Source organism: Chiloscyllium plagiosum, unplaced genomic scaffold (assembly GCF_037043375.1).
Source record: "Chiloscyllium plagiosum isolate Xiang-an unplaced genomic scaffold, Cpla_swu_hap1 HiC_scaffold_7, whole genome shotgun sequence".
NCBI classification, from domain to species: Eukaryota; Metazoa; Chordata; class Chondrichthyes; order Orectolobiformes; family Hemiscylliidae; genus Chiloscyllium; species Chiloscyllium plagiosum.
Window position 1 is genome coordinate 19,772,374 of NW_028270145.1, and position 17,845 is coordinate 19,790,218.

General features: G+C 41.4%; 1 protein-coding gene across 12 annotated transcripts in view; it reads left to right on the plus strand.

The window, feature by feature from the left end:
* The window catches only part of hdac4 (histone deacetylase 4), a 528,171-nt gene that overhangs the window by 382,545 nt on the left and 127,781 nt on the right, over positions 1–17,845 (plus strand). For 9 of the 12 annotated variants that reach the window (XM_087988782.1, XM_087988780.1, XM_087988779.1 and 6 more), the window contains 2 exons: positions 13,530–13,634; positions 15,743–15,855. In XM_087988782.1, the coding sequence (XP_087844908.1) occupies positions 13,530–13,634; positions 15,743–15,855 (218 nt within the window). The remainder of the gene's footprint in view (positions 1–13,529; positions 13,635–15,742; positions 15,856–17,845) is intronic. The other 3 variants (XM_043693112.2, XM_043693103.2, XM_043693107.2) reach the window with 1 other exon arrangement.

Below are 17,845 nucleotides of genomic sequence, written 5' to 3' on the forward strand. Positions count from 1 at the left end.
GCGTAGTGCCATCTAGGTTTCAAGAAATGGAAGTACATTTAAGTGCAAAAAATAAGTACTTGGACCACCTCATGTGAGTTTCATACTTCTTAAAGATAAGAGCAGAGCTGTGTTCATGCTCAAGAAAGAACCTGTAAATCTGTTTAGCTCTTTTTGTTGATATTGACTGAAGGTTATTTGAAATCTCTTCCTTGGAATAATGCACTCTAGGTGAGAATGGATGCACTTGCTCTATATACTCCTTAATAACTGTTCCAAATAACCACCAAGTTAACTTCGAGAGCATAAATGGAACATTAAGTGCTGATGTGAGGACAGTCGGTTGCCTACAAAGTACCATAAGGTGTGAACAATTTGACCCTACTAATTGGCATCAAATAATTTTGAATTGCTACCACTTTAGACAATACTATTTTGCTATCTGTATGAATTCAAAGAGTACTTCATAAATGTGATTCATATTGACAAGTGATTTCTAGGACACCCTCTGTACATTTGATTTATACAAGAAGGATATTGAGATCGTAATCGGATTTCACATAGTCTTCTGTACAGTTCAGAGGACCATGCATATGACTATATATTTCATGTGTGCAACACCATTTTGACCATTCTAATATATGATTGCAAAGAAGCTAACTTGCATCTTGTAAAGTAAGGAACATTTCCAGCTAGGAGAGTACACCTTGCCAGAAGAGTTATTGAAATAACTTTTCAGAGGCTGACATCCCATCACAAATCACCCTTTATTCACAAATACGTAGCCTTTGATAATAGCATTGCCTCAGAATCAGGCATTCAGGGGTTCAGTAACCCTGACATTCACACTTTTGTCAGCCAGGTCTCCCTGATTGGAGCTATTATTCTGGTCTAATCAGGGACCTGATATTTTGAGCTGGTTAACCTTGCTACAATACTACAACCCTCCGCCTCTGAGTCCACGGACACAGGACAGTCCAATTCCTTTGAGGGCCTCCTGGGACGTTTTAACACTGGGTCAGATTCCTTCAACTCACCATCAGACAGGGGAGGTGTGTAATGACCGGGTGTTCGCCTCTTGCGTTAGGAGCACCTTGGTAGACTTTCATTCCTTTCTTCCAGAGGCAGAGGTGGCAAGGTAGTTACATAGAATCATAGAGATTTACAGCACGGAATCAGACCCTTCGGTCCAACCCGTCCATGCCGACCAGATATCCCAATCCAATCTAGTCCCACATGCCAGTACCCGGTCCATATCCCTCCAAACCCTTTCTATTTGTATACCTATCCAGATGCCTCTTAAATGTTACAATTGTACCAGCCTCCACCACATCCTCTGGCAGCTCATTCCATACACGTACCACCCTCTGCATGAAAAAGTTGCCCCTTAGGTCTCTTTTATATCTTTTTCCTCTCACCCTAAACCTATGCCCTCTAGTTCTGGACTACCGGAACCCAGGGAAAAGACTTTGTCTATTTATCCTATACATGTCCCTCATAATTTTGTAAACCTCTATAAGGTCACCTCTCAGCCTCCGACACTCCAAGGAAAACAGCCCCAGCCTGTTTAGCCTCTCCCTGTAGCTCAAATCCTCCAACCCTAGCAACATCCTTGTAAATCTTTTCTGAACCCTTTCATGTTTCACAACATCTTTCCGATAGGAAGGAGACCAGAATTGCACACAATATTCCAACAGTGGCCTAACCAATGTCCTGTACAGCTGCAACATGACGTCCCAACTCCTGTACTCAATACTCTGACCAATAAAGGAAAGCATACCAAACGCCTTCTTCACTGTCCGATCTACCTGCAACTCCACTTTCAAGTAGCAATGAACCTGCACTCCAAGGCCTCTTTGTTCAGCAACACTCCCTAGTACCTTACCATTAAGTGTATAAGTCCTGCTAAGATTTGCTTTCCCAAAATGCAGCACCTCGCATTTATCTGAATTAAACTCCATCTGCCACTTCTCAACCCATTGGCCCAGATCCTGTTGTAATCTGAGGTAACCCTCTTTGCTGTCCACTACACCTCCAATTTTGGTGTCATCTGCAAACTTACTAACTGTACCTCTTATGCTCGCATCCAAATCATTTATGTAAATGACAAAAAGTAGAGGGCCCAGCACCGATCCTTGTGGCACTCCACTGGTCACAGGCCTCCAGTCTGAAAAACAACCCTCCACCCACCACCCTCTGTCTTCTACCTTTGAGCCAGTTCTGTATCCAAATGGCTAGTTCTCCATGTATTCCATGAGATCTAACCTTGCTAATCAGTCTCCCATGGGGAACCTTGTCGAACGCCTTGCTGAAGTCCATATAGATCACTTATACTGCTCTGCCCTCATCAATCTTCTTTGTTACTTCTTCAAAAAACTCAATCAAGTTTGTGAGACATGATTTCCCACACACAAAGCCATGTTGACTATCCCGAATCAGTCCTTGCCTTTCCAAATATATGTACGTCCTGTCCCTCAGGATTCCCTCCAACAACTTGCCCACCACCGAGGTCAGGCTCACTGGTCTATAGTTCCCTGGCTTGTCTTTACTGCCCTTCTTAAACAGTGGCACCATGTTTGCCAACCTCCAGTCTTCCGGCACCTCACCTGTGACTATCAATGATACAAATATCTCAGCAAGAGGCCCAGCAATCACTTCTCTAGCTTCCCACAGAGTTCTCGGGTACTTCCTTCATGTCCATCTCTGATTCTGAGGATTCAACAATGTTAGATGGAGAGGGTGAATCAGCAGATTCCTGAAATATTTCTGATGGCTCAGAGAGGGAGGGCAGATTTTGCTCTCACAGTCTGCAAATTTGCAGCTTTCAAATGGTCCTTCTTTCAGGGCAGTCGCACCTACATGAACTTTAGAAGTCACTGGTCTTGATCATGCCATTCAACCAAAAGAGGCCACTTCCATGATTCTTGCACCAAATTGTCCATTCCACTTGGCGGAGTCTTGGGTTTGGCATTGGAGTTCCTGCTGCGATTTCACTCCCCATTAGCAATTTTGACAGTGCCATCCCTATAGTTGTATGTGGGATAGTCATAGAATCAATCAAGAACTATGAATGCTTGCTATCTCTTGAGGCTATAGGTTGTTTCTTCAGTCTAGCCTTCAAAGTTTGGACTGCTCTTTCTGCCAGGCCATTGATGGTAGGTTATATAGAACTGCTCTATTATGTTGAATCCCATTCAACTTTGGCTATAGTCCCTGCTGGTAAACAAAGGCCCACTATCTGTGACCAATACCTTCGTGACTCTGTGTCGCAGTAAATGTGTGCAATTTTTCTATCATCGCTCCAGTGTTTGATGAATCGATTGTACATCCAACTACTTTGACTACATATCTGCAATGACTAAAAGCATTGATCCCATGAAAGGACCTCCATAGTCGACATGTAACCGAGTCCAAGGTTTACCTGGCCATTCACACGGATGTGGGGAAGCTGCTGATGGTGAATTTTGACCTTGTTGACAGTCTGGGCACTGTCCTACACCGACTATGTCTGCGTCCAAGGTGTGGCCAGCAGACATAACTCTTGCACACATCTTCATTTTGGATACCCGTGAAGGGCTCTGTGTTCAGCCAATACTTGATGGCAACCTTGGCTCAGAACAATCATCTCGTTCTCCCTAACACTATGCCCTCCTTTTAAATGGACTGATCCCTCCAGGTCCAAAGAGGTTTTAATTCTAGCTACGATGCCCTTTGGTTTCCCCCATTAATACCAATTGTTTCAGTTTGGTAAGGACTACATCCTTCTGTGTCCAGAGTCTGATGTTGCTGGCTGTGGCTGGTAGCATGTCCAGAAAATTCAGTCATGACCGACTCTTCCACTGGGGATACTACAGGTGGTATATCTGCTAATGGAAAGTGACTTAATGCATCTGCATTTGCTACTTGGCCTACCAGATAGTTTCTCATTGTGATTATAAGCACTTTAATATTAAAGTCCACTGCTGACTGTGGCCCGAAACTAGGTATTCATGGAACTTTCTGATTCCAAATATGACCATCAACCCTTTTTTATCTATTTGGGCATTTTATGCTCTGCATTAACCAAAATCCTGGATGAATAAACTATTGGGCATTTCTCTTCAGTGGGCCATCTATGATCTAATATCACGCTGATGCAATCCGGGGAGGCATTGCATGTCAATAACCAGATCTAGCTTTGGATCATAGTGTTAGATTAGATTAGATTAGATTAGATTAGATTAGATTACTTACAGTGTGGAAACAGGCCCTTCGGCCCAACAAGTCCACACCGACCCGCCGAAGCGCAACCCACCCATACCCCTACATTTACCCCTTAAACCTAACACTACGGGCAATTTAGCATGGCCAATTCACCTGACCCGCACATCTTTGGACTGTGGGAGGAAACCGGAGCACCCGGAGGAAACCCACGCAGACACGGGGAGAACGTGCAAACTCCACACAGTCAGTCGCCTGAGTCGGGAATTGAACCCGGGTCTACAGGCGCTGTGAGGCAGCAGTGCTAACCACTGGGCCACCGTGCCGCCCACTAGGTTCCAATACCTTAGAGGAGGATAGTTGTTTCTTGACTTCTGCTAAAGCTGGGGCCTGTCTATGAGATCATTTCCAAGTCTGACCCTTTTATAGAAGTTAATGTAATGGTGCCAAGGTGGATGCCATATTATGAACTTGCCATAATAATTTACTAGACCTAGAAATGACCTCAGCTCCGGTACAGACATGGGGGCCAGAGCACCTTTGATCACCCACACTGTCTTCCAACAGATGTAATGCAGTCTTATTGACTCTATAACCCAATTAGGTCACTTGGGGGACCTGGAGCACACATTTCCCCTTCTTAAGCATATGCATGTCTTTAAGAAATGCCTTAGGACTATATTCAAATTCTGAGTGTTCCTTATTAGTTTTCTCTGCTATCAGAATGTTATCTAGGTAAACGGCAAAATGTTCTCCATCATCCCCTGACAAATTAAACAGGTTGACAATAAGTCAACTGGCAGTCTTGTATATTGAGACAGCCGCTTATGGCTGTTAATTGTAGCATATTTCAGAGAATCCTGGTCTAAATCCAGTTGCAAGTAAACCAGGCTCATGCCAAGTTTTGTGAAGGACAAACCTCCTGCCAGCTTTACATACCCATTGCATCGGATAGAGGATTTGTATGTAACCAGCTATGAAAAGCAGTTTACTGTTTGATTAAAATTCCCACAAAGGCAAACTAACCCATCGGGCTTCAAAATCAATATGGCCAATGCTGCTCCTTCCGCGAATTAGGGTAATTTGACGATTACTTCACTTTCCAGTCTTCTAAGTTTTGCTTCTGCTTTTGCCCATAAGGCAAAAAACACTGGACTGCCCTTGTAGAATCGCAGCATTGCTTCTTGGTCAACATGTGAAGTTGCTTTGGATCCTCTGATCGTCTCTAGACCTTCCCAGAAAACTACTGAGTATTTAATTAGAACTTCACTCAGGTAACCATTCTGTAATTGAGAAATGTTGAGCGAATCCAAGTGAATCTCTTCCAACCAATTTCATCCCATCAAACTTGGGTCCGAGCCTTCTACTACAATCACTGGTAATTTAACCAGAACAGAGTTTGTACCCTTAATCTGCAGAGGTTCCCAGGTAGAGGTTCTCAGCCTAGTTGATGTTTTACACAGAATTTAGGGGTTGCAGTCCAAAGTGAATTTTATTACAAACTGGTTCTGCGATCACTGGTAAGACTATACCAGTATCAAACTCCATTTAAACCAAATGGCCACTTAACCAGATGTTTACCTTGATTGTTTCTAAGCAATTTATCTGTTCCAAACCAGATGCAGGGAGGAGTGAGGACTGCAGATGCTGGAGCTCAGAGTCGAGAGTGTAGTGCTGGAAAAGCATAGCAGGTCAGGCAGCATCTGAGGAGCAGGAGAATCAATGTTTCGGGCATAAGCCCTTCATCAGGATTTGAATTGCCTACACTCAAGTGGAGTTCCCCAAGCTTAGGAGGACTGGCAAGGGTGTCAACTTCCATCTGAATACTTTGCAGCTCATGCTTCTCTTACAGCAATTTCCAATGATAAAGCCAATTGTAGCACCTTTGAAGTCCAGTTGAGTTTCACCCAGTAGGTTATTTGCATAGTCATATCATTAATCCTACATACTAGACACAGTCTCTAAGAATCTCATTAAGGGTTAAACTAAATTCACAGGTTCTTGCCAGTTATCTTAACATAGTCAAAAACCCCAATATGGGTTCCCCTTGTTCTCAAATTGCCAAGTAAAAGTGATAGTATCTCAGAGTTAAAGGAAGCTTGAGGTCATAATATTCCTTAACTATGTCAGTCAGTTCTTGAAAGATTTTAGTGGTATCTCGGGAAACATTAGGCTCCTAATGACAGAAAAAGCTGCAGTTTCACAGGCTATCAGGAGAATTACTCTTTTTTTTCATCTGCTACATATCATTTGCCTGAAAAAAACACATTCTTTCCAGTCCTCAATGGCAGGGTTGACCAAATCAAGCCCAGAGGTTTAAAAAAATGCTTACACCAACTTCAAAACAGCTGCTGGTGAGAGTTTCTTCAGGATTGTGCTTTACTCTCGTCACCACTGAAATGCCTCTTCAAATGCTGGCATCTCATCACCAATCACCCTCTATTCACAGATGTATCGTTTTTGATAATAGCACTACCTTGCACTGAGTCAGGCATTCAGGGTTCAAAATCCCTGACATTCACCCTTTTATGTCAGCCAGGGCTCCCTGATTGGACCGGATTGACAGCCCCACTCAGGGAACTTGTATGTTATGAAGTCCAGCTGGCTGACCTCGTTACAATCACCACAGTTCCAAGCAGGTATAATTTATGCAACTTATCTGCATATTCTGTCGGTTTCTGTACTTCTAGTTTCACGTTTCTGAAGTAGGATTGCTAGAATAAGAGAAATTTGTCCCTTGTGTACTTTAAATCAAAAAGTAATTGTGCTGTTTCACCATATGATTTGTAGATTGTTTGCAGTGTGTGGAAGAAGAGAGACCGAGTTCTGGTTTAAAATATATCAAATTAATTAAAGTTCAAATGCAATCAAGTTAATTTTTCCTTTTTTCTAGAAATGTGGGATAGTGATAAAACTCCAAAAAGGTTTTTATTTGGGAGGAAAGAGCAATATGCATCTTTTCCCACAAGAAAGAATTAATTATACAGAATGGAATGAATGGGTGCATTGGATAGAATCTATAGGAAAATAAACTATTCGAACATGTGATTTAGGTTTTATTGTCATGTGTATTCCAGTACAGAAGTACAGGATTAATGTGAAAAGTATATAATGTCACCCCACACAGTGCCATCTTCGGTACAAAGATAAAAAAACGTAGGTACAAAGTAGTAAAAGAAACAAGGTTTTAAAAATTTGAGCCTTACCTTAGGGAATAAGTAGAAAAATAAAAAAAAGGTAATGGTCAATATGAAAGTCCTTCTTAATATATGATAGAAAAATAAAGGAATAAAGTTAAGAGTTCAAAGTCTTTGATAAATCCTCTGCTGAGCTCGCTCTCCAAGAGACTTCAGCTGCACATTCTCAACGCCACTGCCACATGTGCTGAAGTTCTGAATAATGAATGCCTCGAGAAAGTTTAACTTCTTTGGTTTTTGTTGAATGCCCTTGGCATGGAGTTTAGAATTTAGGGGAATTTTTTTATGTTATGCAGATATACATTGCCAAGAGTGTGAAGCTTTTCTATAGTCCTTCAATGAGAGATTCATGTATTTAGCCTTTCCTATAGAAAAGACTCTGAAAGCAAGTTAAAGGTGGCCTCGTCTATTTTCAGAAGCATCAAACATTATGAGAATCATACCAGATGACTATAGTCTGCCATATATAGTACCCGATTCACTCAATGCTTCACAAAATAAAGCTGATGACTTTTCAGACCAAAGGAAACTTTGCACCAGGATCAGGAAAGGAAAGAGACAACTCACCATTTGGCCTTTGTTTCTCTGCTAACTTCCATTCCACAAAATAACCCTCAAAAAGTCATATTACTCTGCTACCAGTGGGTATTACAGTGATAGATTAGAACATCACTGTTTTACACCAAGTAGAATGCTGTCTCATTTGGTGCAAAAGCATGAGAAACTGTCCGCGAAAGCCTTATTCCTTTTTCTTTTTTCTATAGAAGTAACCAAAGTGAAGTCCTGCACAGAAGGACATCACCAAATGATTGGCTGCAGAAGAATTTTGTTTTAAAGAGCTCAAATCAGAAAGTAGGGATTGTCTGGTGAAAAGCCAGGATGGAGTCAAAACCTTGGAATTGTGATAAAGATGAGTTAAAATACATTCATTGACTGAGCCAGAATTTATTGTCCATCCTTAATTGCCCTGGAACATTATCGTTTCTGTATTGAAGATGTAGGTTGTGGAATGAGTGAAAGAATTGAGTATTTGGAACTTAGAATGAGTAAAATGAAAATACTCTGAAGAAGATTATTATTATAGTGCTAATAGAAAAAGATGATTCTATTCGTTTTAAAATAGTGATGGAAAAGGATAGACCAGATCTAAAAATTGAAGTTCTAAATTGGAGAAAGGCCAATTTTGACGGTATCAGGCAAGAACTTTCGAAAGCTGATCGGAGGCAGATATTCGCAGGTAAAGGGACGGCTGGAAAATGGGAAGCCTTCAGAAATGAGATAACAAGAATCCAGAGGAAGTATATTCCTGTCAGGGTGAAAGGGAAGGCTGGTAGGTATAGGGAATGCTGGATGACTAAAGAAATTGAGGGTTTGGTTAAGAAAAAGAAGGAAGCATATGTCAGGTATAGACAGGATAGATCGAGTGAATCCTTAGAAGAGTATAAAGGAAGTAGGAGTATACTTAAGAGGGAAATCAGGAGGGCAAAATGGGGACATGAGATAGCTTTGGCAAATAGAATTAAGGAGAATCCAAAGGGTTTTTACAAATATATTAAGGACAAAAGGGTAACTAGGAAGAGAATAGGGTCCCTCAAAGATCAGCAAGGTGGCCCTTGTGTGGAGCAGCAGAAAATGGGGGAGATACTAAATGAATATTTTGCATCAGTATTTACTGTGGAAAAGGATATGGAAGATATAGACTGTAGGGAAATAGATGGTGACATCTTGCAAAATGTCCAGATTACAGAGGAGGAAGTGCTGGATGTCTTGAAACGGTTAAAGTGGATAAATCCCCAGGACCTGATCAGGTGTACCCGAGAACTCTGTGGGAAGCTAGAGAAGTGATAGCTGGGCCTCTTGCTGAGATATTTGTATCATCGATAGTCACAGGTGAAGTGGCGGAAGTCTAGAGGTTGGCAAACATGGTGCCACTGTTTAAAAAGGGCAGTAAAGACAAGCCAGGGAACTATAGACCAGTGAGCCTGAATTCGGTGGTGGGCAAGTTGTTAGAGGGAATCCTGAGGGACAGGATGTACATGTATTTGGAAAGGCAAGGACTGATTAGGGATAGTCAACATGGCTTTGTGTGTGGGAAATCATGTCTCACAAACTTGATTGAGTTTTTTTGAAGAAGTAACAAAGAAGATTGATGAGGGCAGAGCGGTAGATGTGACCCATATGGACTTCAGTAAGATGTTCAACAAGGTTCCCCATGGGAGACTGATTAGCAAGGTTAGATCTCATGGAATACAGGGAGAACTAGCCATTTGGATACAGAACTGGCTCAAAGGTAGAAGACAGAGGGTGGTGGTGGAGGGTTATTTTTCAGACTAGAGGCCTGTGACCAGTGGAGTGCCACAAGGATCGGTGCTGGGTCGTCTACTTTTTGTCATTTACATAAATGATTTGGATGTGAGCATAAGAGGTACAATTAGTAAGTTTGCAGATGACACCAGAATTGGAGGTGTAGTGGACAGCAAAGAGGGTTACCTCAGATTACAACAGGATCTGGACCAGATGGGCCAATGAGCTGAGAAGTGGCAGATGGAGATTAATTCAGATAAATGCGAGGTGCTGCATTTTGGGAAAGCAAATCTTAGCAGGACTTATACACTTAATGATCAGGTCCTAGGGAGTGTTGCTGAACAAAGAGACCTTGGAGTGCAGGTTCATAGCTCCTTGAAAGTGGAGTCGCAGGTAGATAGGATAGTGAAGAAGGTGTTTGGTATGCTTTCCTTTATTGGTCAGAGTATTCAGTACAGGAGTTGGGAGGTCATGTTGCGGCTGTACAGGACATTGGTTAGGCCACTGTTGGAATATTGCGTGCAGTTCTGGTCTCCTCCCTATCGGAAAGAATTTGTGAAACTTGAAAGGGTTTAGAAAAGATTTACAAGGATGTTGCCAGGGTTGGAGGATTTGAGCTATAGCGAGAGGTTGAACAGGCTGTTTTCCCTGGAGCGTCAGAGGCTGAGGGGTGACCTTATACAGGTTTACAAAATTATGAGGGACATGGATAGGATAAATAGGCAAAGTCTTTTCCCTGGGGTCGGGGAGTCCAAAACTAGAGGGCATAGGTTTAGGGTGAGAGGGGAAAGATACAAAAGAGACCTCAGGGGCAACGTTTTCACACAGAGGGTGGTACGTGTATGGAATGAGCTGCCAGAGAAGTGTTGGAGGCTGGTACAATTGCAACATTTAAGAGGCATTTGGATGTGTGTATGATAGGAAGCGTTTGGGGGGATATGGGCCGGGTGCTGGCATGTGGGACTAGATTGGGATATCTGGTCAGCATGGACAGGTTGGACCGAAGGGTCTGTTTCCTTGCTGTACATCTCTATGACTCTATGACAGAAGTTGAAATGGAGAAAGATGGGCCATCCATCAGTTTTGCTCAGTATCCTCTTCATTAATATTCAAGACTTGGAGCTATTAAGCACAAACTATACTCTTTCAAAGTAGTTTTAATAAATTGAGTTGGCTATGTCATTTAAGTTCAGAAAATACATGCAGTTACACCCGGATGTTCCTGTGCCCCACCATTCTGAAATCTCTCCATCTAAATAATATTCTGTTTGTTTATTCTTCCTGCCAAAGCAGTCAGTCTCACCTTTTCACATGTACTCCATTTGCCAAATTCTTTCCCACTTACTTAAACCATCTTTGACCCTTTGAAGACTCTTCATATTCTCCTTAAAATCTGTTTTGCTTTCTTTTAATCATCAACAAAACTGGTTACTTTACGCCATATCCTAACATGACAGTAATCTCCCCAAAATCATGAGCTTTCTTTTTAATTGTAAATCCAAATAATTGTGTTCAAAATTCAAGTAATCTACATCAATTGGTCTTTTTACCTCCTTTGCGTGTTACATTCTCAACAAATGCTAACAAATTTGTCAAGTAAGTTTTTCCCAAAACCATATCGACTTTGATTGTATATTGATTTTCTAGTTCCTCAGTCCATGCCAATATACTATCTGCAAATCAATGGACACTGACAAGAAAACGTTCAAGCTCCGACTCCATTCTCTTTTCAGATTGTGTATCCAGAATTATGATTCATAGAACTATGTATTTTATATCTAAATCGAAAGGAATTGTGTTCCAATTGGCATTTGACTTTCGTTGGGAGTAACCAAATGTTTTTTAAATAGTGACCACAGCTGATCCTCGATTATCCGAACCTCAGTTTTCCGAATTCCAGATTATCCAGACAAGATTGCAAGGTCCCGATGCTTGGCTAAACTGTGTTATCTGGCATTCGATTATCCGAACATTCAATAACAAAATACTCCCCTCCCATATTGTTCTGATAATTGAAGTTCCTCTGTTCTTTACCTGGTCAGGTATCAAGCAGGTTTTGGAACATGTTGGGAGTCAGCGTTTTACCTTGTGTCAATTTTTGTTTTGCCTGATGTTGTTGAGTTTGATTTTCTTTTCATTTGTAATATTTATGTAATGTCATGTTCAGCATTCTTTTCAGAAATAAACCATCATCCTAAGGGTGCTTTCAATAATCATGATTTGATTTGTTAGCTATTCAGAGGTTGGTTGTTACTTACCATCTCAGATGTTTAAACTTATTGTGAGAATATCCCTTCTTGAGATACCTAAAGATCTGCAATGCATTTCTGCTCCATTCACTCAATAGGGACCTTAGCTGAAGCAAATAAAAGAGGAACCTCCTGGCAAAGGATAGGCATTCAACTCTGGCTGGGAACTAGAATTAACTTTCCGTTTCAAGCCCAGATCCCATTTACTTCATGGGGCAGTAGCCTCCAAAAGGTGGTTTGGGTTTGTTCACCAGTCGTTCAAATTTTTTTATTTTAAAAGAGCTCATTTTGAGACACTGTAATGTGTTACCTTCCATAACTAAGGAAAATCAAGTGTAATGCATATGTTCTATCTATTTGATGACAGAGTACTCTCAGTCAACATTGTGTGAAGAACAAAGAATTCATGGGGCACCTTGCCATTCTCTCAAAATGATTTATTTTTAATGATGACAGTTTTCTCTCCTAAGATCATAAGAAATAGGAATAAGACTAAGTCATTTGACTCCTAGAGTGTGCTGCATATTCGGTAAGATCATGGCTGATTTGATTGTGGCTCCAACTCCAGGTTCCTGCCTGCTTCCTATAGCCTTTAACTCATAGACTCATACAGCCTGGAAACAGACCCTTTGGTCCAATGTGTCCATGCCAACAAAGTTTCCCAAACTAAACTAGTCCCAGTTGCCTGCATTTGGTCATATCCCTCTAAATCTTTTAAATTCATGTAACTATCCAATTGTCTTTTGAATGTTGTAATTGTACCTGCATCTACCACTTTCTCTGGCAGCTTATTCCATGTACGAACTATGTATTGTTTGAAAACGTTGCCAATTAGGTCACTTTTAAATTTTACTCCTCTCAGGATGTCGGTTTGCTTGCTGAGCTAAAAGTTTTGTTTTCAGATGCTTCGTCGCCATACTAGGTAACATTTTAAGTGAGCTTCCGAATGAAGCACTGGTGGTGTAGCCCGCTTTCTATTTGTGTTTGGGTTTCCTTGGGTTGGTGATGTCATTTCCTGTGGTGATGTCATTGCCATTTCTTTTTATCAAAGGATGGTAAATGGGATCAATGACAATGTTTTTGTTGAAAGAAGCTTCTATCAACAAACACATAGACCTGGATCCTATTTAACCCCCCTTCCCAGCGAGAAAAAAAACAGGAAGTGACATCAACCCAAGGAAACCCAAACACACAAATAAAAAGCTGGAGGCACTACCAGTGCTTCATCTGGAGGCTCACTGGAGATGTTACCTAGTATGGTGACGAAATGTCTGAAAACGAACCTTCTTGCGCAGCAAGCAAACCTACATCCAGAACCTCAACCTGAGCTACAAATCTTCTCAAAACTCGTTTACTCCTCTCACCTTAAAAATATGTCCCCTGGTTTTGAACTTATGTACCCTAGGGAAAAGACCTTTGCTCTTTACCATATCTATGCCCCTCATGATGTTATAAACCTCTAAGGTCACCCCTCAACCTTCTATGCTCCAGTGGAAAAACTCCCAGTCTATCCTTCTAATTCAAACCATCCAATCCTGGCAACATCCTGATAAATCTTTTCTGTACCCTCTCCAATTTAATAATATCCTTCCTATAACAGGGCGACAAGAACTGTACACAGTACTCCAAAAGTGGCCTTACCGACGTCCTGTACAACCTCAACATGACAGCCCAACTCCTATACTCAATGGTCTGAGCAATGAAGGCAAGTGTCTACCTGTGATGCAACTTTCAAAGAACTATGTACCTGATCCCGTAGATCTCTCTGTTCGGCAATACTACCCAGGACCCTACCATTAACCGTCTTGCCCTTGCATGTTTTACCAAAATGCAATATCTCACATTTATCAAAATTAAACTCCATCTGCCACTCGTCACCCCATTGGCCCAATTGATCAAGATCCCTTTGTAACCTTAGATAACCTTCTTCACTGTCCATTTATACCACCAATTTTGGTGTGTCTGCAAACTTCCTAACCTTGCCTCCTAAATTCTCTTCCAAATCATTTATATACATGGCAAACAAAAGTGGATCCCTGTGGAGCAATGCTCATCACAGGCCTTCAGTCTGAAAAACAGTCCTTTCTCCTACTGTCAAGCCAATTTTGTATCCATGGAACTCTCAGATCCTCAACTGAATGGTTTGAAATTTCTGCAGAAAGTTTCCCTGAACTGTCAAATTCCACCCCACTCTGTTCTCCACCCCACCCCCTCCCCCAACCACCACCACCACCACAGTAAAGACTTGGGGGAGAATGAGGCTTTTCACAAACCAGTTTCACCCTGAGAACGATGGCCAGCAGGCAGAGGCTGTGGGATGAAGAAATCATTCATTTTTGCAGTTTCAGTGCCTGCTGTAATGCTGGGAGTGCCTCTGAGATGATGCGCAGTCAGATCCCACATGGTATTCCTTGATTAAGGGATTAATCTCTGCCTGAATGTCAGGTTGCAGAATCACAGCCTGCAGTTTCTGCACCTTCAAAACATTGAGCTCAGTCTCAGAGCCTGCACTAATCTCCCAGAGACTAAAACAAGCTCCCTGTCAAACTGAGCACACATCTCTCTCCATCCATGAACCTTTTTCTCTCTGGCTCTCTCTTTGCTCTCTCTCTCTCTCACACAGTCTCAGCTGTAATGTCCAGAGACAACACTGAGAGATAGACTGACTTCAAACAGCAGCTTTACCGTAACATTTCAAATTTGCCTCCAGCCCTTGACTAAAACAGAAGTATTACTCTGCAGTTCTTAGAAATGTTCCACATCCTCTTACACTGCGACTTTACAAAACCATGTCTGAGAGTGGGACATTCAGTCCTTGAGCAGACTTTGAAAACTCATTCATCATTGCTACACATTTTGTTTTGAAAAGTATGACAAGGGGCTGAGCTCCCAGTTTAAATCAGGGGGAGGTACTGCCTCCTGTTGGGAAGACTTTACAATTCCCCAGTATCACTAGATCAAACTTCTGTCTAACCCAGCCTTGGATACAGCATATTTGATGACCCTGCTCTCTAGGGAAGAGAATTCCAAAGCCTAAAGTCTTTGGAAGAGAAAATTCATCCTCATCTTAGTCTTCAATGGAAGGATCGTTGTTTTTAAACTCAGACTCTTTGTTCTACATTCTCCCACAATGGGGAAACTGTGTTAGCACTTATCCTTAAAACCTTAAAATATTGCAGTAGCCATAGTGGAACAAGTTTTCATTTTATAAGCTCTTGGTCACTTTTTTGCCAAATAGACTATGCAGAAAGAAGGAAGGAAAGAGTAATGCTAAAGGAGTAATCAGTTTCTCTGAACAGAGAAAATTTTACTTAAAGTGTAGCTGCAAATGTCTGGTCTAATTTATTTTGGGCATGTGGTCTATTTGTTTACAAGTGCAGCACTTTTAAAAAAATTATGGCTGCACATATGCATCATCTTAAAGGGACACCCTGTGAGTGGACTGCACAGCAACGTGTGTGTCTTTAAAAACCCAGCAGTGGATTTGTTGGACTTCAGTCCCTTAAGTTTCTCTATTGTTTTTCTGCTGGTCTTCATTTTCTTAATTTTGTCACTCTTATTAGGCATTATGATGGAGTCTGTTTCTAATGTGAAATTTGTGTCTTCCACTGAAGACGAACAATATTTGTTCATTGTCTCTGTCGCTTTCTCATTCCCTATTATAACATATTCTGTTTCTGCCTCATGGGGATCAGGTTTAGCTGATGCGGCTAATCAGTAACATTGTAATCAGCAGTAAATGATTATTACTTGTATTAACATGACTTAACAGAAGTAGCTTAAGAATTTGTTCTTTTTTTCTTGTTTGTTTAGATTCAGCTTGTAACAGTGCCCCTGGATCTGGCCCAAGCTCCCCCAATAATAGCTCCAACAACATCACTACAGAAAATGGGATTGCAGGATCGGCAACCAACATGCCAACCGAGGTAATCTTTTTACGGCAAATGTCACTCCCACAAATGTGCATTTAAAAGAAATTCAATTCTGCTTCAACATTTTTTTTGTCCACAGTTTATGTGAGATTACTAAGGTCATTAATACAGGCTTGTCATGAAAAACTCACATAATCCACAAATATTCATAGACATTGACAGCACAGCAAAAGGCCATTTGGCCTATCGGATCCATACTAGTCAACAAAGATCTGGCTGCAGTAATCTCATTTTCCACCTTTTGGCCCATATTCCAGACTATTGGCAAAGCAAATGTTTACCTAAACATCGCTTACAGTTTCTGATTCAACCACCTTTTCAGGCATGAGTTTTAGACTTCCAACATCCTTTAATTGAAAAACAATTCTTCTCAATTCTCCTCCTAGCTTTCTTCTACTTACCTGAAATCTGTACCCTTACGTATCCCAGTATTGACTCCTCTACTAATGGAAAAAGTGTCTTCCTATCCACCCTGTCTTTCCAGTGTGCTTTCTACGTTCCTACTATTCATCATGTAATCACTTGCCTTGTTATCCTTCCCCCCAAGTATTTTGCCCCACACTTCTCCAAGTTCAATTCAGTGTTCTGCTTGCCTGACCAGGCTGTTGAAATCCTCTTTAAGTTTTGGGCTATCAGCCTCAGTATTTACCGCCCTATCAATTTTCATGTCGTCAGTGAACTTTCTGATCATATCCTGTACATTTAAGTTGAAATCGCTCATGAACACCAGAAACAGCAAGAGCCCCAGCCTCGAGCCTGCAGAACCACATTGGAAACAGACCATCGGTTGTGCAAACATTCCTTTCCCCTGTTAAAAATCACACAACACCAGGTTATAGTCCAACAGGTTTATTTGAAGCACTAGCTTTCGGAGCACTGTTCCTTCACCAGGTGGTTGTCAACCACCTAATGAAGAAGCTGAGCTCCAAAAGCTAGTGCTTCCAAATAAACCTATTGGACTATAACCTGGTGTTGTGTGATTTTTAACTTTGTACACCCCAGTCCAACACCGGCGCCTCCAAATCATTCCTTTACCCTCACCTTATGCTTCCTGCCTCTCAGCCAATTTTAGATCCAAGATATCACTTTGCCTTGGATTCCATTGTCTCTTACTTTCTTGACTTGTCTGCCATGAACGACTTTATCAAGAGCTTGCTAAAGTCCATGTCAATGCAGTTTCCTCAACAACAATGCTTGCTATTTCTCAAAATATTCAATCAAATCTGTCAAGCATGGAAATCTTGACCTAATCAAGCAGTTTTGATCTGATTAATCCTTGTCTGTCCACGTGCAGATATGTCCTGTCCCTCAGAACTCATTCTAATAAATTCTCCACCACTAAGCTTGGACTAAATAAAACCAAGATAAACAAAGTATTGTGAATGCTAGAGGTCTGAAACAAGAACAGAAAGATCTGAAGAAACACAGCAGGTTTGGCAGAATCTTTGGGGAGAAGAATAGAGGTAACATTTTGAGTCTAGTGACCCTTCATCAGAACTGAAAGCAGCTGGCAAATGGTGATATTTATGCTGATGATATGGAGGGAGAGATTGCTGATGATAAACCAGGAGAGAGAGGAATACTGAATTTGTCTTAACAGGAAATGTGAATAGTGGAAAATGGGTTGGCTGTGCTGGCTGCAACAGGACCTGGAAGTAATGGGGTTGGTAATGAATTGGAGGAGGATGTTCACTTTCTGAAATTATTCAACTCAGTGTGTTGAATCTGCTGATAAGGTACCTAGACAGAAGGTGCTATGTTGTTTCTGTAGTTTATATTGAGCTTTGCTTGAGAACTGCAGCAGGCCTGAAAAACAGAAATGTTGGCATGGGAACATGGTGGTGTTGAAATGACAGGCAAGTGGAAGCTCAGGGTCATTTTTATGAAGTGGAGGTGTTCCAACAAGTAAAAAATTTGTTCAACAAAGCAAAGTGTTTCATCTTTCCAATTTGGAGGAAACTATATTGTGACAGCAAATAATGTC